Genomic DNA, 21,815 nt, shown 5'->3' on the forward strand with positions numbered 1-21,815 from the left:
TCACTGAGCAAGTTTGTGAAGGGGAACCCAAAAGAGAGTGTAGGTTTGGGACTAGATAATGAAAAGATGTTCACTGGGGGAATTTGGTCTTTACTAAGCAATGGGGAGCCACTGAAGTAAAGTAGAAGAGTGAAATAAAAAGAGCTGTGCTTTTAGAAGATTTTTTTTATTGCAAGTAATGCCTAGAGTATTGGAAGCAGTTACAATTGAACTGTAATTGATGTTTGAGGTAACTGTGGTAAGCAACGTAATGGGTTTTGAGGAAGAATAAATATATATATATAGAGAGAGAGAGAGTACATCTGATTAAAAACGAAGGACAGACAAAGAGGGAAGTCAAAACAGTGCTGAGATTTTGAGCCTCATGACTGGTTGGCTTATGTCCCATTAACAGGCATGGGGAGTACAGGAAAATAATTAAGCTTGGGAAAGAGAGTAGGGAATTAAGTTTTGGATTGTATATAAGAAGTTTTACTTCTAACATTTTGAAATAATTTTGTCTTACAAAAAGTTGTGAAAATAATAAGGTTCATCTATATCCTTAACCTAATTTCCCCTAATACAACTTACATAACCACTGTGCAGTTACCAAAACAAGGAAAGCAACCTTGGTATCATGCTGTTAACTACACACATAATTCAAATCTCACCAGTTTTTTTTTTCACTAATGCCTTTTTCCTGTTACAGAATCCAGTCTGGGATCTCACACTGGATTTAATTGCTGGGTCTTCTTAGTAACTATCCTTCAATCTGTGACAGTACCTCAATCTTTCTTTCATTGTCTTATGAAGCATTTTTAATGAAAAGAGAAGATGCTTAATATATATGTAGAGGGAAAAAAATGCCATTTTATCTCTTCTTTTATATTTATGTATTTATTTATTACCTCCATTCTCTCAGAGTGTGGGGTATTTTATCTTTTAAAACGCTTGAGAACCTGAATGAAAATCTTTATTTTTCTTTAAAAAGTTACAAAAGTATTATAAAAAATTAAATGGTGTAGAATACATAAAGAAGTAACAACCCAGTCATATCTCCCAGAGATAACTCCATTAACAGTTTGTTGTGTATCCTTTTATTTATTTATTTTTGCATCTAGAGTTTATATATATGAGATCATAATGTCATAATGGGCATACTGTCCTGTAACTTGTGTTTTTCATTTAATCACTATATTCACTTAACATGTTTCAATGTCAACATATGTAGATCTGTTTCACTTTTAAATGGCTACTCAGTATTTCATAATATGGCTGTATCATTTCATGAAGCCATTCTTATTGATGGACCTTTAGGTTATTTCAGTTTTTCATACTTATACAGGCTGCTGCAGTAAATATCCTTATATATGTATCTTTAGCTACCTGGGCAGTAATTTCTATGAGGTGAAATTGCTGGGTCAGAGACCATATGCATTTTCTACTTTTGCAGTTATTACCAAATTTCCCTCCAGAACACTGTGTCAGCTTACCCTCCCTCCAACAGTGAGTGACATACTTATTTCCCAACAAAGCTGTGAATGGATGTATTGTAATTGACAATGGTTTGGTCCAGGTATGGTCTTGTGGGTGCTTAACTATACATTGCTCTCTCTATTTTTTCCTACAAATCATTGCTTTGCTTTTGTAATACACATATGTAAATAAAATACTTAATGAAAATATTGAATGCTTTTAAATCCTTTGTCTTTGAGATCTTTTAATCCAGCATACGATAAAGACAAAAGCATGGCCATGAAGAGTTCTTGGCAGGAGGCCTGGGAGGCTTACGAAATCGTTATTGGGAGGCTATTTATAGGGTTCATCTTAGATTTCTAGGTAGTGGTGGAATAGGAAGAAATGTTCAAGAAATGTGACTCTGGGGTATATACATTGTTCTCAAGAGGGACTTCTATTAGAGTGAAGAATGTGGAATTAAGCCCTGGCTCTTGTGAGGTTCCTATGGTCTTGAGCAAGTTGTCTAATTCAGTGTTAATTCTTATATGATGAGTAGGGGAGAAGGGCAAGGAATTAGAGTACTAATCCTAACATATCCTTTTGGAATAATATAAAAATCATTAAATTATCTTTAATACCCCGTATGTAGCAGCGGTGCTAAAACTAGATAGATAACTAAGAATGGCAGTTATAGCAGAGAAAGTGTAAATCAGACAGTAAGGCATTTCCAGAAAAACTTAGAGTAATCTAAATCAAAAGAAAGAGTTCAACAAATAAAAGTGATCCTTGATTTTGTCTGTCATCTAAAAGTACACTGGCTGCTGCATAGACTAAGCAAAAAGAGTGGGGTTTTCGTTTGCCTAGTTGCAGTTTCTGTTTGTTTTATATTTTCACCTCATTAACACATCTCAAAATTTTCCAACATATCTTCATTTTTCTTTTTTCAAATTTAAGGTCTGTATTTTTGTGGGCCAGAGTGAGAATGTGTTGTACCTTTTGTTTTCTGTAGGTCATTCTATCTGCACATATGCATCCTAGTTTCAGTTACGTGTTTCCGACAAAATAACAGGACATATTTCCAGACACATGGATTGACAAAGAGATAGAATATTGAGAATCTAGACCCTCCTAAAAAGTCTAGGTTATGTAAGTCTCCTCCCCAAAGCATTACTGTAATTATTTGTAACAAATAATGATCCATGTCAATATTAAGGATGTTTGATACACTATCAGCTGCCTCTTTCCTATGTGGATGAGCTATAATAAAGTGACAGTTTAAGAACTCGGCCTTTTCAGGTGTGTATTAGATTTTCTCTCTCTTCCTTAGCCCTAACTTCTAACAGAGGAGGTAGAATTAGTACATCAAAAATAATAATAATAACAAGAACAAGATAATCTTTGTTTTTATATATAATACAATATTTTAAAGGGTTTTGAAGAACAGCCTGACATGTGAAATTTGAATATGGTTCAAGCCTGTTCCAACTAAAATAAGGTTTTGATTTTTCTTGTTAATGAAGAAAATCAATATGTATTTGTGCATATGTATGCTTTATTCACATACACATTATCTCTGTAAAATATATACATGCAAGTCATTAACAGTTTTTTAAAACTACAGAGACTGTCATTTTCTGATTAACTAGTTTTCTAGTTAAAATGAGGGCAAAGAAGCCCCATTTACACTAGTGTTTAGAAAATTCAACATGATGAATAATTACAGAGGCAATTTCCTAAAGCCCAAATTAGAAAACTGTTATAAGGCACAGCCCTTCTAAAATGGGGCTGTGATTTGGGAACTGTTCCTCCCTCAGTCATTTAAACTATTTTAATAATTGTATTCTGCTCCTAGAGAATTGGAAGGTTGTCAGTTCCCTTTATTTGAATGCTTACTATGTGCCAGAGACTGTGCTATACACTTGACACGTATCATTTCACTTGGTTGTCATAGAAACTATGGATGGAGGTAGTGCCACTTGAAAACTGAGCTTTGGAGAGGAAAAAAAGATTTTTCCCAAGATTATGTGTGAAGTGAGTGGTGGCACCCAGACTTGAACTTCAAAGCCTTGCTGCTTTTAACCAGTATAGTTAAGTCAAAGTCTGAAATCCATTTCCTTATTGCTTTTTCTTTTTCTTTTCTTTTTCTTTTTTTTTTTTTTTTAAGGAGGTCTTGCTCTGTCACCCAGGCTGGAGTGCAGAGGCCCGATCATAGTTTACTGCAACCTCAAACTCCTGGGTTCAAGCAGCCCTCCCACCTCAGCCCCCCAAATAGCTGAAATTACAGGCATGAGTCAGCCTGGTCAGTCCCTTATTACTTAACTCTAACATTGACCAAAGAAGCAGCTAACCCTGTTAGTTAATTCTTATTAGGAAGAGAAACACCGTACCAGCTATTAAAAAAAAAAACCAGCAAAACAAAAATCAAAGTACCAAGGTATACTGGAAAAGAACATTGAGCTTGGAAGGAGACCTGAGTTTGTACTTGGCTCAATTACTCAGCTCATGTATCACTTTCTTAGGAAGGCCTTTCCCTGTCACGCCTTGCTTCTTGTTTGTCTCTATTAGAGCACTGAACTCATTGCCATAATTACCCTGTTGCAGTGATTCTAAGGTGCACGTCTTTCACATTTTAACATTTCTAAAGTGTGGATGCATTTTATCATTGACAGTGTTTTAAAATAAATTGGCAGCATTTTTTCTTAATTATTGGTACTTAAAATAAGGATGTGATGTACAGTTGATGACATCTTAGATTTGATTAAGTGCATATTTATTTTTGTGTGTTCCCACAAAAATGTCATATCATTCTCATGGTTTTAAATATCTGGTATATGCCATGATTTTCCAATTTCTAGCTTTTTTTAAGGTCCACCCCTGTATGTTGAACCACATGGTTTCTTCATATCACAGGGATTACAGATTCAACATATCTACTCTCCAAATCAGTTTGTCTTCTGTTCTCCATCTCAGTGAATGGCATCCATATTCGTACATTTGTGGAACTAAAATGTGAGATAATCGCCTTCCTGGGTTTGAATCCCAGTTCCACCCTATGGTAATTAATTACTCAAGCATGCAGTGAAGTATGTCACCTTAACTCTTCACTTGTAAAATGGGGAACATAATAACACCTATCTCTGAGGATTGTTAGAATGACTGAGACATTGAATAAATGTTAGCTGTCCCTAATCTTCATCCTACATATCTATGACTTCTCTCCTTCCTCTGCACATGTAATTCATCAACTCCTGTGATAGATAGGCCCTTCAGAGTATCTCAGATCTACCACTTCTATCTTGTTGCCACTTCTCCAATCTAAGCCCCCATTTTTCTTGCCTATGTAGCAACTAATCTTGTAGCTTCTCCTCTTTCCCCTGTCTAATCCAGTCAGAACCGTCCATTAAATCAGAGCATGCCACTTCTTAAGACCTCCCTCACCGCCCACCCAATGCATTTGGTATAAAACACCACATCGTTAATGTGGTCTATATGGTACTCTGTTTCCTGCCTGGCTTCTGCCTACCTTTCCAGCCTCATCCTCTGCCACTCTGCCTCCCAGTATCACTCTTTTCCTCCAAAAGTAACTCCTACTCATCCTTTAGATTTCAGCTTAAATGTCACTTCCTCGGAGATTGTTACTGATCTTTCAAACTAAATTAAGTCTTCAGTTATAGTCCTTTATATTGAATGTCTACCTTTCTTATTTGGGATGATCAGTTTTTTCCAAACTGTGGCTAAAGAAGTGAAGTAACTTCCACAAGGTCAAAGGGTGAGATATGTTAGAACTGGAATTATATCTGTTAGAGAAAAAGAAAAAAAAAAACTCAAAACAGAGAAAAGAAGAAAAATCAAAAGAACTGAGATTACAACCCAGGGATGGGGCGAACTCCAAAGCTGTGTCTTTTCTGTGATCTTTGCTGCCTTGAGGGCAGGAAAGAGGGTATGAGTCAATGTTCTGAGTTTCAAAACATGGCCTGACTGCTGCTCATTTATTTCCCATTTCAAGTTGTCCTTAAATGAGCTGGGTGCAGTGGCTCATGCCTGTAATTCAATACTTTGGGAGGCTGAGGCAGGTGGATCACTTGAGCCCAGGAGTTGGAGACCAACCTGGTCAACATGGCAAGACCCCATCTCTACAAATAAAATTAGCTGGGTGTGCTGACGCATGCCTGTAGTGCCAGCTACTTGGGGTGGGGGTAGGGGTGGGGGCCTGAGGTGGGAGGATCGCTTGGGCCCAGGAGGTTGAGGCTGCAGTGAGCTCTTGTGCCACGGCACTGCATCCTGGACGACAAAGTGAGATCCTGTCTCAAAAAGAAAAAAAAAGGTGTCCTGAAGTATTATTCTTTCTGAGCCTTCTTGCTCCCTTAATAAATTGTAACCTGTTAAAGTAGTACCTGTGTTCTGATATATTATCAACCTAGCACTTACATAAATTACCTTGCATACAGTAGGTACTCATTAAATAGTTTTTCTCTTAGGGATGTTAAAGAAAAACAGTATTTTATTCCATTTAATCTTTTCAAGGTTTGAAGCTCTCTTACATACTTTATTCTTTCTACCAGTCAATGACAAAGTACAATTTATGTTTTTATATTTTGAATAGAACCGCTTTAAATGTTTTTAAAGCTAAGCTAATAGTTTGTATCTTAATGGATCATTACCCTTGTTTCATTGGGAAAAGAAGGAATTAATCTTACATATTTTTGCTTTCCTTCAGGAATTAAGTGATCTACAGCGCGATCCACCTGCTCACTGTTCAGCTGGACCTGTGGGAGATGACTGTAAGCTTTGCTCTATTTCTGGGATTATGCTACCATTAAAAATATAGGTTTGGACATTTGTTAATGACTCCAAAACTCCTTTGTTTGTTTCAGTGTTCCACTGGCAAGCCACTATTATGGGGCCTGTAAGTATGATTCATATCTATGAAATTAACCCCCTCAGCCATACTTCATTCTTGCCATTTCACCTTTGATCAGATGTTTGTGATGAAGGTTGAATATTGTACTTTGAATCACCTAGGAAGCAAAATATTATTAAGGATTTACAATGATTTTCTAAAGCATTGGTGGCGAGTATTTCCTGGATCACTATTATGTTTTCCTTTGTGGAATCCTAGATCATTGCACATAATGGATTGCCACAGCTCGAAACCAGGCTGTGTGTTTATCTTTTTTTTTTTAAGTCACTGAGAGTTAGTTGTAATTAAGCATAATCGTTCTCACATCCGCAGTTTTGGTACATTAGAAATTAGACTAATGAAGCCAATAATTGAATTCCTACAAGTAACAAGTGTCAGTTTGCCATAAGTCTCATCACTATTCTTTTTTGTGAAAGAGAATAAATAAAATATTACAATGGGTCTATCTTTGCCACCTTATAAATTTGCTGCTTTTAATTTTGTTGCATTGTCCTTAACACAGAATTATCTACTGTTTGATAATTGGCTACTCTCAGTAGTTATTACTTTTGTTAAAATTATTTCTTTCAGTACTTTAGAGGCAGTTTTAAGACTTCAAACAGGCTTTTTCCTTCTATGAGCAAAAATCTGATTGCATAAGAATGAGCACTGGCAGCTCAAATCTACTTTCTGGGTGAGAGTACATTAGTAACATATTTTCATGAACACCATTCTCTTCTCCCTCCCCTGGAAGAGCTTTATCTAGTGAGTTAAAGAGTTTTTAATTATATGGCCTTGTGTTTAACTTTAAAAAACACCGAAACTACTGAATTTCAAAGCGGGACTCTGGGCAGTTGTCTCAAATTATTGTTTTATTAAGTTTGTTTTTTAAAAAGGTAAAATACAATGTATTTATATAACAACTTTCAATAAGAATCCATGCATTTCTGTTTGTTTTTAATTAGTTACTAAGAACCTTCAAAATACTCTCATTTAAAGGCCCACCCTTACCTTTTGAATTATGGCCTTTCACAAATATTTTTTAGGTGAATCACATGTAACGAATGGTTATAATTATGTTATTCATAACTCCCTTACTTTGGTAATGTAAATATTTACAGTACACTGGACCATATCTATCATTGTAATTTATCTTCGTTTTCTATATTTCTTACAATTTTTGATAAACTAGAATTAAACATATATAGTAAGAATTATTATACAGTAAAATCCTATAGCATATATGTGGAAACTTAAGGAAGTAATGAGTCTTGGTGTTATTACCAGAATGCTGATATAACATGATATATTTAATGAAATATGAAAGAATTAAAATAGAATTTTAGGTATATTTTGCTAGCATTTTTCTTTTTTTACATTTTTTTTTGTTTGTAATGTTATATTTTCTAATGGCCATAAAGAAACATGATCAAATCTAAATTTCTCTAGTAAAGTTGATTCCCAATTTGACAGTAGCATGAATATATAATTTTGTTTTGGACTTTTTTGGTTTCTCTACATTATTTTATAAATAATTACTACACGAAGATTTGGCAGATAAATTGTGTAGCAGGGTCCTTAGCGTTTTCTTTTCATGACAGCCTCTTCCGTTCATCTCCATTCTTGGTCATTAAGTGAACATCAGAACTTAAGTTTTACTAGCTTCAAGCCTTTTTCAAAAAAATACTGATTACAGCTGCAGAAAATGATCTTTTCCCACAGCAGTCTTGTGTGTATACTGATCTTTAACAATTTGTACTCATAACCAGATTTGTTGGGACAAGTCACACCACTGTGTGTGTCCTGTTTTTGTTTTGTTTTAAATTTTATGATGTCGGCATAATTGTTGGAAAATCCTCCTTCGTACCTGCAAAGAGAAACCTGTTCTCAAGGTAAATGATTTGAACTTATGACAAAATGGTTGCATTTTTTTCAAACTGGTAATATTTAATGAAATTATTTTAAACATGATGGCATTTTTTTCAAACTGATAATATTTGGGGGAAATAACTGTCGTTATAAATAAATATAGTAATCAAATGCTGATGCAAATCTTTTGTAATTTCAGCCTGATAGCGCATATCAAGGTGGAGTCTTCTTTCTCACTGTACATTTCCCGACAGATTATCCTTTTAAACCACCAAAGGTATTTTTATTTTTATGATTGATGTGACTCCCATGTAAGGGATTTTACTCTTTATCTAGAGCTCATTTTGTATGTCAAAGACTGTGGGGGAGATTAGCATTTTCTGTTTTATAAAAACTACTGAATCTAAAATCTGATTTCTTACTGAAATACTTTATTAAGTCTATAAAACAAAAGTCAGTATCTGTCATGCTATAAATTTAATTCCTTTTCTTTCTCTTCTTATTGGATACGTGTAGTTTGGGAAATTTTTATGATTAAGAGTCAGACTTTTCATGGGATTATCTTTCCAAAGTTGATCCTTCTTTCTCTGTTTTATTTTTTTTTAAGTATTCAATAAACATTCACTGAGTACCTACCATGTTCTTCTACACTGGGGAATCCAAAAGTAAATATGAAACAGTCCCTTAATTTAGTATGGTAGGAGAGAGAAACACATGTTAAATTTAGATTTGCTCTAAAGAGGAAACAAATGATGGGGATTTCAGGGAGGGGAAAAATGAGCAGATTCTGTCACTCAGGAAATAATTATTTTAAATAGTTAAAAGCAGATTAGCATTGTATTTATGAAATGATATGACAACTCTTGTGGAAAATTAGGGTCCTTGATGGATTTCTTAGCTGAGACCCCTCAACTTTGCCCTGAAACAGCGCCAGCACCCTGTTTTTACATCCAAGTGTTACTTCCAGGTATCACCAATAATCAAATCAAGAAAAGGATTACTTCTGTGTATGATGAAAGCCATGGTTAATTACTTTAGATGCTACTCAACCAGTCATACCAGCTACTAGAGACTTATTTATTACACTGTCCAAAATACTTTTCAGTTCCTTGGAGGGAGAAAGAAGGAAGCTGACTTGTTTGTGTTCACATTCTCACTAGCTAGAACTATGTGTAGCACAAAGTAGATAATTATTTGATTTGTGCCGAAGACTTTTCTCCTCTAGCGTTATGTAAAGTTGAACATATTTTACCCTAGAGCAAATTGGTTCTGTTTTATTCACAGTTGATTCAAAGGTGATTGTCATATTTTGTTGTTTTGTTTTATGTTTAGATCGCTTTCACAACAAAAATTTACCATCCAAACATAAACAGTAATGGAAGTATTTGTCTCGATATTCTGAGGTCACAATGGTCACCAGCTCTGACTGTATCAAAAGGTAATTTCATCGATCAGATTTAAAACAGTTGATAACAGTGAGACAGGAAAAATACAACAGAATTACCTATGGACTAAAGTTTTAAAACAACAATCAACTGTGCTTTCTCCTGTTTTGATTTTGTTTTGCTCTCTTCGCTCTTATGTTACTCTGGCTTTTGGCAGTTAGCTTTGGTTGAAGGGAGTGTGGACATTTTATCTTTTTAGCTTGGGTGTTATCTTTTAAAAAAGAGACAGTGGGCCGGGCGCGGTGGCTCAAGCCTGTAATCCCAGCACTTTGGGAGGCCGAGACGGGCAAATCATGAGGTCAGGAGATCGAGACCATCCTGGCTAACACGGTGAAACCCCGTCTCTACTAAAAAGTACAAAAAACTAGCCGGGCGAAGTGGCGGGTGCCTGTAGTCCCAGCTACTCGGGAGGCTAAGGCAGGAGAATGGCGTGAACCCGAGAGGAGGAGCTTGCAGTGAGCTGAGATCCGGCCACTGCACTCCAGCCTGGATGACAGAGCAAGACTCCATAAAAAAAAAAAAAAAAAAAAAAAGAGACAGTGCCCAGGCACTGTGGCTCATGCTTGTTACTCTAACACTTTGGAAGGCTGAAGTAGGAGGATTGCTTGAGCCCAAGAGTTCAGGACTGACCTGGGCAACATAGGAGACCCTGTCTCTGCAAAAAAAGAGAGAGAATAAGAGATAGTAAAAGGAAGATTTTGGGACTAGTTGTCCCATTCATTAAATGGAAATGTTGACAGTAATAAAGCTTTATAGCTGTTTTACTTCATCCAAGAAAAAAATACCAGATTTGATTGATAAATGATTTAAAATGGAAGACATTTCACACTGTAGGATAATGCAATACATATAGCATGTTAGTCTAAACTTTGCATAATCAGGAGTGTCATTATAGTGACTGACACAAGATCTGTGCTGATTCTCAACTTTTACAGGTGTATAGGTGTTCTTTGCTGGATTATCAGGTGTATACATAGGCCATCTGAAGCCATTTTATTTCATTAGCCAATACTACTTACTGTGCTAGCACTCTCAATTTATATATTGTTTCTCTAAAAGAAGAGAACCTGACAGTTGGAAAATATTGTTTGGGTTAGAAGCAGCTGCACTGAAGTAATCATCAGGTTTTCCGTTTTTATAAAATTGAAGAAAATGTTTCCCTTGAAGGGATTTATGGAAGCAATCTGTACTCATTTTTTATTTTTAATAATTGCTACTTGAATATACAACATGTTTTTAAAAGTAATAAGGTTTATAGGAAGCAGGATCCACAGCCATAGCTCTTTCAAATATTGGATAAATAATGGCTCTTTCAGTTCCATTATTTATGAATGGTAGTTTTTCTGACCTCAGATGCTCATCTACAGTATTCATATAGATTCTCATATTCTTTTAAGAATCTTTCACACAGTGTAACTGTCATGCATTAGATATATGAAAAATTCTGTGTTGAAGGGTAATTCAAGTTCAAATGCTGTTTCCTGGAATGGTGTCACAAAATGAATCTCACTTGGCATAAACCGCTAAGTCCTTTTACATATAAAAGAAATGGCAAACTGCCAGATACTGAGTACTTATATTCTGACATTGGTAGCTTTTAATAAAGAATCAGTAGTGTTAGATTCTGGAAACCATCCTGTGAGAAATGAAACAGCCTCAGTTTCTTATAAGTAAAAATGGGGATTCTTATAGTGTTACCATATAGGGTTGCTATGTACCTAGTACATAGTAGGCACTTACGTGAATGTTAACTGTTACCCTTTTCCTTACCTTAAAGGATACACATTGTTTGTGTGCATGATAGTGAAATTGGGGCAAATGGCTCCTGGCAGTAGGGGTGAGCAGAGGAGGAACTTCCTTCTTGCTTTTTTATAAGATAGATCATACCTTGCTCATTTGTTTGTATATTTTTTACTTTTCTATATATATATTTTAAAATTTTTAATTTGTTTATCTTAAAAGATTTTTAAAAAATCAAATATAGACAGAGTCTTGCTGTGTTGCCCAGCCTGGTCTCAAACTCCTGGCCTCAAGTGATCCTCCTGCCTTGGTCTCCTAAAGTGCTAGTATTATAGGTGTGAGCCACATTGCCCAGCTTATTATTATTATTATTATTATTATTATTATTTTTTGAGATGGGGTTGCTGTGTTGCCCAGGCTGGTCTCGAATTCCTAAGCTCAAGGATCCTTCCGCCTCAGCCTCCCAAGTAGTTGGCATTATAGACACATGCCACCATGCCTGGAGCTTTTCCATATTTTAAATGTCGTCTTTTGCCTTTTATCATGAGGTTAGTCTGGAAGCATTCTGGGGCTGTAAGTTAGCGCTGAAAATCTACCCTGTTGGTTTAATATACAAGGCTTTAAGTTTCATTGGGCAGATAGAAGATAAGAAAGATGAATAAAATATTAATTTTTTCTTTAGTTCATAACACCCCCCCTTTTTCTGTCATTGTAAGAGTCAACTCTGCTCTATAAATCCACCTTTAGACTTGAAAGAGTAGGAAAATAGAAAGGAAACGCAGTGGGGTAGGGGCAAGTGGAAATGGGAGGTTGGTCCAGAGGGTTCCATGAACCTCCTCAGAAGTAGCGGCATGCAATTGAAGCAGACAATTGAGGAACCAGAGTCCTTATTCCCTCTTATTTCAGATACTTAGATTGTGTGTATGTGTGTGTGTTTTAGTGTAGCTATTTGCATTAGGAGTTTGACATACTGGAGTAACAACTCCTTTTTCAATTTTCATTTCTATTTTAAAATATGCAAGCTATGTAAAGATAGCTGTTCACATTATTTTTAAATGCATGCAATACGAATAAAGTACATGAAGTAAAGATTCATTGAAAAAAATTTTACAAATTTTTCTTCTTTGTAGACAGACTATAGCTCTAAGCCAATGTAAAAAGGTATATGAGCACCGTATCCAAAATAGTTTGGACTGTTAACTGTAATTTGATTGTTCTGTAGAGAACTCTCAAGTTTAAAGGTTGCTAATAGCTACTTTGGAGGCTCACAGTTTTTTAAATAAATGGATACTCAGATAGAATTTAAAACTTCAAAAGCTAAAATAATTTTGTATTTTATGCATCCTACGGTAATTTTATAACTTTAAAAATTAAAGATCAATTTGCTGTCAACCAAAGTAGAATAAAATGTAATTTGATGTGTTCATTTTATTTTTTTCGTAAGTACAGTATCTATATTCACTAAAATTATATTTTCACATATGTAATTTGTATGAAGTAGGAGGGTTATTGTCTAATATGATGTTCTCTTTTAAATCTAGTTTTATTGTCCATATGTTCTCTACTTTGTGATCCTAATCCAGATGACCCCTTAGTACCAGATATTGCACAAATCTATAAATCAGACAAAGAAAAGTAAGTGTTTACTTATCTTAGTTTCTGTGTGGATACATTCCTATATAGTATGCTAAAACATGAATATTATCAATATGTTTTGAGTAAATTTAATTATGTTCGTTATGTGTATATTGTTTATCTTTTTCCAATGGAGTAAACCTTTCTTTTAAAACTCTGTTAGACCTTTTACGATAAATCTTGTTCCTTCCCACTTACTGTTCAATAGTATATACTCTGTATTTGAAAAATAGGTATTTATATTCTAGGTGGTAAATTAAAAATGAAAGAATTTAATCATTGGAAAGTATTAAATATGTATTATCTTCTCCAAGGAAGAGGAGTTCTCTCTTTGGCCATCCAAACTGACCTAATTCTCAAACTGCTTCATCTTGCTAGTACTGTAGGTTTATTTGCAATTTGTAGATAATGCTCCTTTAGGATTGGCTTTTGTAAATTTCTGTCAGAAGCTGGTTTCTGTATTTTGATTTTTGTATAGTTGGATACATTTTCATGTAGGTTGCAGAGAAATCCATGAGTTAAAAAATTATTTTTCCTGTTTTATTTCTGTGTGAACCTAAGTCACATTGACCCAATAATTGATATATGTGTGATTATTGCAATTAAGTATAAGAAGGTAGAATATATAGTTTTATATAGATAGATGCTTCTGAAATATTTTGTATGTTTTTACTATATCCTTTTTGTATATTTACAGATACAACAGACATGCAAGAGAATGGACTCAGAAATATGCAATGTAAAATCAAAAACATTTTCATATATACCAGAGTACTGTAAAATCTAGGTTTTTTTCAACATTAGCAGTAAATTGAGCACTGTTTACTGTTTCATTGTACCATGAAACCATTTGATTTTTACCCATTTTAAATGTGTTTCTGAAGCAAGACAAAACAAACTTCCAAAAATACCCTTAAGACTGTGATGAGAGCATTTATCATTTTGTATGCATTGAGAAAGACATTTATTATGGTTTTTAAGACACTTGGACATCTGCATCTTCAGCTTACAAGATCTACAATGCAGCTGAAAAGCAACCAAATTATTTTTTGCTGAAACTAGATGTTTTTACATGAGAAATACTGTATGTGTTGTCTAAGATGTCAGTTTTATAAATCTGTATTCAGATTTCATTCTTTGTTAGCTCACTTTATAATTTGTATTTTTTTACTGTATAGACTAAATATATTCTATTTACATGTACGTCGACTCATTACTTTTTTCCTGTGAACAGTATTGAAAAACCCCAATGGCTGATAATTAAGTGAATTAACTGTGTCTCCCTTGTCTTAGGATATTCTGTAGATTGATTGCAGATTTCTTAAATCTGAAATGATCTTTACACTGTAATTCTCAGCATACTGATTATGGAGAAACACTTGTTTTGATTTTGTTATACTTGACTTAACTTTATTGCAATGTGAATTAATTGCACTGCTAAGTAGGAAGATGTGTAACTTTTATTTGTTGCTATTCACATTTGAATTTTTTCCTGTATAGGCAATATTATATTGACACCTTTTACAGATCTTACTGTAGCTTTTTCCATATAAATAAAATGCTTTTTCTACTATTTGTCTTGATTACTTAAAAAATAAAAATATAAGTAAGGATCAAAACTCTAAAATTTTGCATGAAAATTACTTCCAAATTGTGAAAATCAGATCTATTTTGTTTGCCATTAGTCACCATTAGTTATATAAATTTTATTGTTTTAGGTTAGTATCTCTTTACCAAATTGTCAGTCTGTAAGATGATATATGTTGATCCCTTGCTGTAGAGGAGAATTTAGAGTAATTTGGGGTTTGTCTTGGATTATATCTAAATGGATTATTTGTTAAAAGTACTGTAATGAGTATAAGGCAGTATCACCCATCCTAAAGGAAGGTCTTTATAGACCTGCACAGTCACTAGATTAATTCATTAAAATGCCCCCACCCCAATGTAACTGACGTTACATTTCTTAACATTTTAAAATCTAGAATTTCTAAAATGGAATTTAATGCCATCACAATTTGAAAAACTTTTTTTTTTTTAACTATAGAAGTTACAAAGGAAGTTCTAAAATTATGCCTCCCTCTGTTTTTATAAGTTGCCATCGAAAAGTTATTTAAATAAGCAGGTTATCTTTATAGATTTTAAAGAAAACTAGAACGTCTTAATGTTTTAACTTGGGGAAAAAATACATCTTTTTAATGTTTAGCATGCTTGTTAACCTTGAGTGAGTGTCATTTTTAAGAACAGTTGTAGCCCTTCTGATTATTGCAGTAGCTGTAGAAGTGTGTAAGAATATGTGATGGGTGTAGTCATTAGCAAAGCATTTAAATCACTTGAGTATTTTGTCATGGTTAATTATTACTAAAGCACAAAATAACCTATTGTTAGAAAATATGTGTTTTTATAAATGAATGTAAAATAATTAAATGAATTGTGAAATGGATGTTTAAGAAAATATAGGCTTAAAAAGTAAATCTATAAAATGATGTCTTAAAACAGCCATATCATGAAAAATTATACTTAGCTATATTATTATAAGCTACATTTGCCCTGAATTTGAACACTCAACATCATTAGATTTAAGTATTTAGTATATTTTGATAAAGGGTTTTGTTTCTTCAGTATCTTCATTTTAAACAACATAAACAACTTTCATTTGTGTGGCATTTATTTTTGGAAGTGTCTTCTTTTTTTTCTTTATTAAAGTTTTTGAAACTTGCCTAACTCGTTTGCCTTTGCTTACATCTGGATTGTACTAGATTTGAGGAGTAAGCAGAAGTTCTCATAATTAGCTAAAAACCCTGAGTTCCATAGTGGCGTCATGATCAGTCAGGTCACCATTTTGGGTATATTGTTTTTGCTTAACTCTAACAAGGAGAACATTGGTTACCTTTTAAAGCTATAGATTAAAAGCCAGGGCCTTTTTGTGGATTAAGGATTAACTTAAGGACTTCTTGGACTGAGAGGAATGGGTAGTCTTTTGGGGATTTAGGATCCCACCTCTTGAAGTTGCATAGTTGAAAACCATGTTCAAATTGGATTCTGAACACTTATAACTGCCATTTACAGCAGTTACCCACATCAGTGATATGGGTTGTAAGGGCAGCCTCACCACCATCCTCCAACTATCTCAAAAGCATATGATTCCTGAAGCACAAGCTTTACATATATGCCTCTGTCAATCATATTTAATTATTCATTTTTGCATTATTTACCTGTTTCACTCCTCTTAAAACTCTGATAGGGAAAATTAAAAATTATAAATGAACTACATATCAAGGACAACTCTTAAGAGTTAATACTCAAAAGTTACTTTTCATAAGAAAAAAATAAAAATAATACATTGTAGTTTTACATTTTTCTTATCACTGTGATCTATCTAATGATTCAGTCATTGACGTTTGTCAACATCCTGCTCTCCCACAGTTCTGTATTTTTCAAATGGAGAGATTAAGGAAATTAATTTTCCTCCCAAATTAAAAGAGATTATTGGTCATGAGACTATATCATGTCTGTTTACTGGTAGTCATTTTGAACTGCACAAAAGCCCAGCCCACTTGATAATGCTTTAAAATTTGAGTTCTGCAGTAGAATCATCAGTCTTGTTACTCTATCTTCCTAGGACCAGCCATGAAAAATGTGATCAGTGCTTTAGCCATGGCCATAAAAACGGAGCCTCATTGTATTCAAACTGTTGAAAGTACTGTTTATCTTTGTTTCAGTCTTTTAAGTGATTATTAATACAATAAAAAATCTGATTAAAAATTAGTTTGGTCACTTTTCAGCTGTAGAGTAGGGTTTTCACATTTTTTTTTTTTAAAGCAGAGGCTTAATCACAATTTAATAGCTGTAAAATGTAATGCAGATTATTTATGAAAGGTCTTATATCCTATAATGCTTCTCTTTCATTGTTCTGATGGCAGTGTTGCACAAATAGGGCAGCAGGTAGCGTCTCATCTAATTTCACTTATAAAAGTTCCTGTATGTAGATACCTAGTCATTTCTATTCTCTCTTTTTGAACTGAGTAATGTATCTGCAAGCTCTTCTTAAACTGTGTAAGTAATACGTTTTCCCTAGCTTTTTTCAGTAGTGGTGATAACTGAAAATTTGTAGACAGCTGATAGTGTCCTGGTGACAGCCTAATAGATGTTATATCCTTATTTGTATTTTGTTACATTTACATTTCTGCTCCCATTATCCTATTATATATAAGGATGTGGCTTTAAATTGTAAATGAACTGAACTAATAGAAAATTTACCTGAGAGTATTAGTATTGGGGGGTATTTTGTGTAATAAGAAACATTTCTCTAAAAACTTGGCTAGCACTCTCTTAGGTCCTACTGTTGTCAAGGGAGAGATGTGCCTTTCTTCTTTCATGAGGAGGTTGCTTTTATTATACTGGCATATGCTGAAGGTCTGAACTCTGCTTTCCTCATAGAATTTACTTCGCAGGAAAAACTGTTAAGATCTCTTGAGTGCAAAAGATTTATGGGTTGCATATGAAATATTTCAGTATAAACTCAATATACATATTGTGGGAAGTTGTGACACCACTTGTGTTAGCACTTTTGGTACACTTGTTTTGGCAGTCCCACACATTCAGCGTGTCAATAGAAGAATGCACAGGACTCAACATATCATCATACTCAACAGTTAAGATTTATTACAGCCACCTGGCAAGGATACACAGTGGGGGCAGTAAGGGGGAAAGACAGACCAGGCAGTCTGGAGGAATCCATGTGCAGGCTCCCTGTGTGCTCCCTGCAGGGACCACAAGAGTAAAGCCTTCCTCTAGTAGTAGCATGGGCATAGTGTTTCTGCCTAAGGAAGCCAGTGTGACACTCAAAGTCCAGGGTTTTTATTGGGGGCTAATCACGTACCCATCCTTTGTTTTCCAGAATTCTAGTCTCCTAGAAGGAAAGCAGGTGTTCACCATAAATCACATTGTTTATTTAAGAAGTCTAGTCAGGCTAGCACAGCAAGCACATCTTATCACTCAGGGATGGTTTCAGAAGCCAGGTTTCTAGATGTCAGCCAAGGGCAAATCTTGTAAACAGGCCATTCTAAAGATCAGGCCTGTATAATTTGTTGAAAAAACTATTCTTTCCCTTTGAATGGCCTTAGTACCCTTGTTGAAAACCAACTGACTATAGAGGTTTATTTCTGGACTCTCAGTTCCATTCCATCAGTCACTATGCCTTGCCCCAGTATGACACTGTTTTGATTACTGTAACTTTGTAGTAGCTTTTGAAATGGGGAAGGGTGTGCCCTCCAACTCTGTTCTTTTACAGTACTGTTTTGACTATTCAGGCCCCTCGTAATTCCATATATATTTTAGGGTCAGATTTGCCATTTGTCCTGAGATTTAATTGGGATTTATTGAATCTGCAGAGCAATTTTGGTAAAGTTGACTTTTTTTGTTCTGGTTATCTACTGCTGAACAATAAACCACCCCAAGCTAAGTAGTGTAAAAGAACAACCATTTCTTTATGCACATGGATTCTGTTGGGTCAGGAATTGGGATGAGGCACAGGAGGGATGGCCTGTCTACTCCACGGTACTTGGGGTCTTAGCTCAGGATGACTCAGATGACTTGAGGCTGGAAGCATTTGGAGGTTTCTCCACTCATACACTGGCACCAGGACAGGTATATTCTAGGTCACTTATTAAGAGCCTTTCTAAGTGGTTTGATCTTTGCACAACATGGCTGCCCACTTCCAAGAGGGAGCAGTTGGAAGTAAGTGTTCCAAGAGAAGGAGGAGTAAGCTGCCTTTTTAAGTGATCTAGCCTTTGAAGTCAGACAGTGTGTAGTCCATTGGACGAAACAGTCACAAACTCAAATTCAAGGAAAGTGGACACAGACCCTTACTTTTCCTTGGAAAACAATTTGGGGTCACTAATATGTCTTGTTGACTAGTCATTCCAATGTTTGTGAATCACTCAATGTACTTAGGTGGTCTTTAATTTCTAATTGTCTAATTGTTTTTATAGGGTAATTGTTTTAATTGTTTTGTAATTCTCTGTATAGAGGTCTTGCACATTTTTCACTGGATTCATTTCTATGTATCAAGTTTTTAAAACCTATTATAAAATTATTTTTCATTTCATATCATATTTATATTCTTTATAGAAAAGCAATTTATAATATTCAACTTATATCCTGCAACGTTGCTAAATTTCCTTTGAAGTTTGTACAATTCTGAAGTTTTCTATACTTACAATCATGTCATCTGCAGATAGAGATGATTTTATTCAAATCTATATGCCACATTTCTTTATTTTTCCTTTTGTTGCCTTAGCCTGAGCTCCAATATCATGCTGAATAGAAATAGTAATAGCAAGCATCCTTTCTTGATTTCCAAGGGAAAGTTCTTATATGTCAATTGTTGGGGTCCGCGTGTTTCCTAAACAAAGGAATGAACACACAAGACAACACAAGACAAGACAAACATGGCGGCCGCCTCGAATGGCGTGCTCTGCTTTATTTTATACAGTCGTTTGTGGCATGTTGCCAAGTTATAAGACACATTGTTGTTTTTCTGGCCTTTCCCTGACTTTCTGGATTTTCAAGATGTTTACACATAAACAAGCCCCCAGGGTCTGCTGTTTGCAGCTGGCTCCTTTGTCCTCCCTGTTTACAGGGAAGGATGGCCCTGCTTCATTTGTAAGAGCAGGACTTATCAGAACGTTTTACTTGCGAGCACGTAGTCCTCTACATCAATATTAACAACGGTGTTTCTTTCATATCAAGGAAGTTTTCTATTCCTAGTTCTTAAAGCATTTTTATTACTACTGAGTTACAAGTTGAATTTAATGCTTTTACTTCATTTATCAAGATTATTGTGATGTTTATCCTTTTCCTTGATTAATGTAGTGTGATGAATTACACAAATTGATGTTCACATGTTAAATTATCCTTACATTTCTGGATAGAAACCTACTTTGAGATGTATTTGTTTTCCTTACAAACCACTAGATTCTATTTGCAATTTTTTTTTTTAGGATTTTTGCAACTGTGTTCATGAGAGAAATTGATCCATAATTTCCTTTAGTGAATATCTTTGTCAAGTTTCATACCTCAAGTTATGCTGGGCTCATAAAAAGAGTGAAGAAACATTTCCTTTGTTCTCTGGAAGAGTTTGTATAAGATTTGTGTATTTTTGGCCGGGTGTGGTGGCTCACGCCTGTAATCCCAGCACTTTGGGAGACCGAGGCGGGTGGATCACGAGGTCAGGAGATCGAGACCATCCTGGCTAACACGGTGAAACCCCATCTCTACTGAAAATACAAAAAATTAGCAGGGCGAGATGGCGGACGCCTGTAGTCCCAGCTACTCGGGAGGCTGAGGCAGGAGAATGGCATGAACCCGGGAGGTGGAGCTTGCAGGGAGGCAAGATCGTACCACTGCACTCCAGCCTGGGCGACAGAGCAAGACTCCGTCTCAAAAAAAAAAACAAAAAACAAAAAAGGTTTGTGTATTTTTTCCTTAAATATTTTGAAGAATATTCTGAAGACATAATGTCTAGAGTTTTTTTGTTGTGGTGGTGGTTATGGGAAGATTTTAATAATAAATTATGTTTTCTTTATATATGGACTAGATATATTTTTTGTTACTTGGGTTTGTGTTTTTCAAGGAATTTGTGCATTTTATCTAAATCGTTGATCTATTTGGCATAGAGTTGTTCATGATATCCTCGTCTTTTTGAAGGTAATATGTATCTGTAGTCATACATATCTCCTCACAGTTTTTTTCCTTGGTGAGTCTTGCTAGAAGACTATCAACTTTATTAATCTTTCAGAGAATCAGTATTTTATTTTTTAAAATTTCTTTTGTACATTTCTTTTCTGTTTCACTGATTTATATTATTTATTTATATTGTCTTTAGTTTTTTATTTTGATTCATTTTTTGTAGCTTCTTGAGATTGAAACATAATTTTTAAAAACCTTCCTTCTTTTCTGATATATGTATTTAAAACTATGTTTCCCCCTAAGTACCACTTTAGCTGCATCCTACAAGTTTTAAAATATTGTGTCTACATTGCCATTCAGGTAAAAATATTTTCTAATTCTTGTTTTGATTTTTTTATTCACTTATGAGTTATATATAAGGATGTATTGTTTTATTTCCAGGCAATTAGGCTTTTTTTTTTTAAGTTAAATTTTTGCTATTGATTTCTAGCTTAATTTCTCTGTGGCCAGAAAACATAATATGAATAGTTTCAATTCTTTGAAATCTGCTGAAGCTTGCTTCATGGTCCAGCATATGGAAATTATGATAAATGTATCATATGCATTTGAAAAGAATATGAATTTTTATTATTAGATTCAGTGTTTATATGTGCTAATTAGATCAAGTTTGTTAATTGTGTTTATAATTTTTATTTGCTTGTTCTCACAGCCATTAAGGGAGATATGTTAAAAGGTTTCCGATTATGATTGTGAAATTGTCTGTTTTATTTTTGCCTTATGTATTTTGAAATCATATTCTTGGATACTATCTCTTATACACACACATACAATTGTGATATCACATTAAGAAACGTCTCTATCTGTATTAATGCTTTTGCCTTAAACTCCACTTTATCTAATATTAGTATGGTTTCTTTTGGCTAGTATTTGCAGTGTATATCTTTTTCTATTCTTTAATTTTTGACCTTTCTGTGTCCCTTTATAAATGTGTGTCTCCAGTACTCATTTCAAAGTTGGGTTCTATTTAATTTGGTTTTTATCCAATCTGACCATTTTAGTATTTCAATTAGAGAATTTCATTCTTTTGCATTTAAAGGAAT

The 21,815-nt window shown here is 34.5% G+C and overlaps 1 protein-coding gene across 4 annotated transcripts in view; it reads left to right on the forward strand.

The window, feature by feature from the left end:
- The window catches only part of UBE2D1 (ubiquitin-conjugating enzyme E2D 1), a 36,010-nt gene extending 20,263 nt beyond the window's left edge, over positions 1–15,747 (forward strand). For 2 of the 4 annotated variants that reach the window (XM_011990345.1, XM_011990347.1), the window contains 6 exons: positions 6,155–6,218; positions 6,312–6,343; positions 8,406–8,483; positions 9,539–9,644; positions 12,933–13,026; positions 13,724–15,743. In XM_011990345.1, coding sequence (XP_011845735.1) covers positions 6,155–6,218; positions 6,312–6,343; positions 8,406–8,483; positions 9,539–9,644; positions 12,933–13,026; positions 13,724–13,769 — 420 coding nt within the window. In that variant the 3' untranslated portion in view covers positions 13,770–15,743. Of the gene's footprint in view, positions 1–6,154; positions 6,219–6,311; positions 6,344–8,405; positions 8,484–9,538; positions 9,645–12,932; positions 13,027–13,723 lie in introns of all 4 variants that reach the window. The other 2 variants (XM_011990346.1, XM_011990348.1) reach the window with 2 other exon arrangements.
- The last annotated feature ends 6,068 nt before the right edge of the window (positions 15,748–21,815 follow it).

Source organism: Mandrillus leucophaeus, unplaced genomic scaffold (assembly GCF_000951045.1).
Source record: "Mandrillus leucophaeus isolate KB7577 unplaced genomic scaffold, Mleu.le_1.0 Scaffold378, whole genome shotgun sequence".
Taxonomy (NCBI): Eukaryota; Metazoa; Chordata; class Mammalia; order Primates; family Cercopithecidae; genus Mandrillus; species Mandrillus leucophaeus.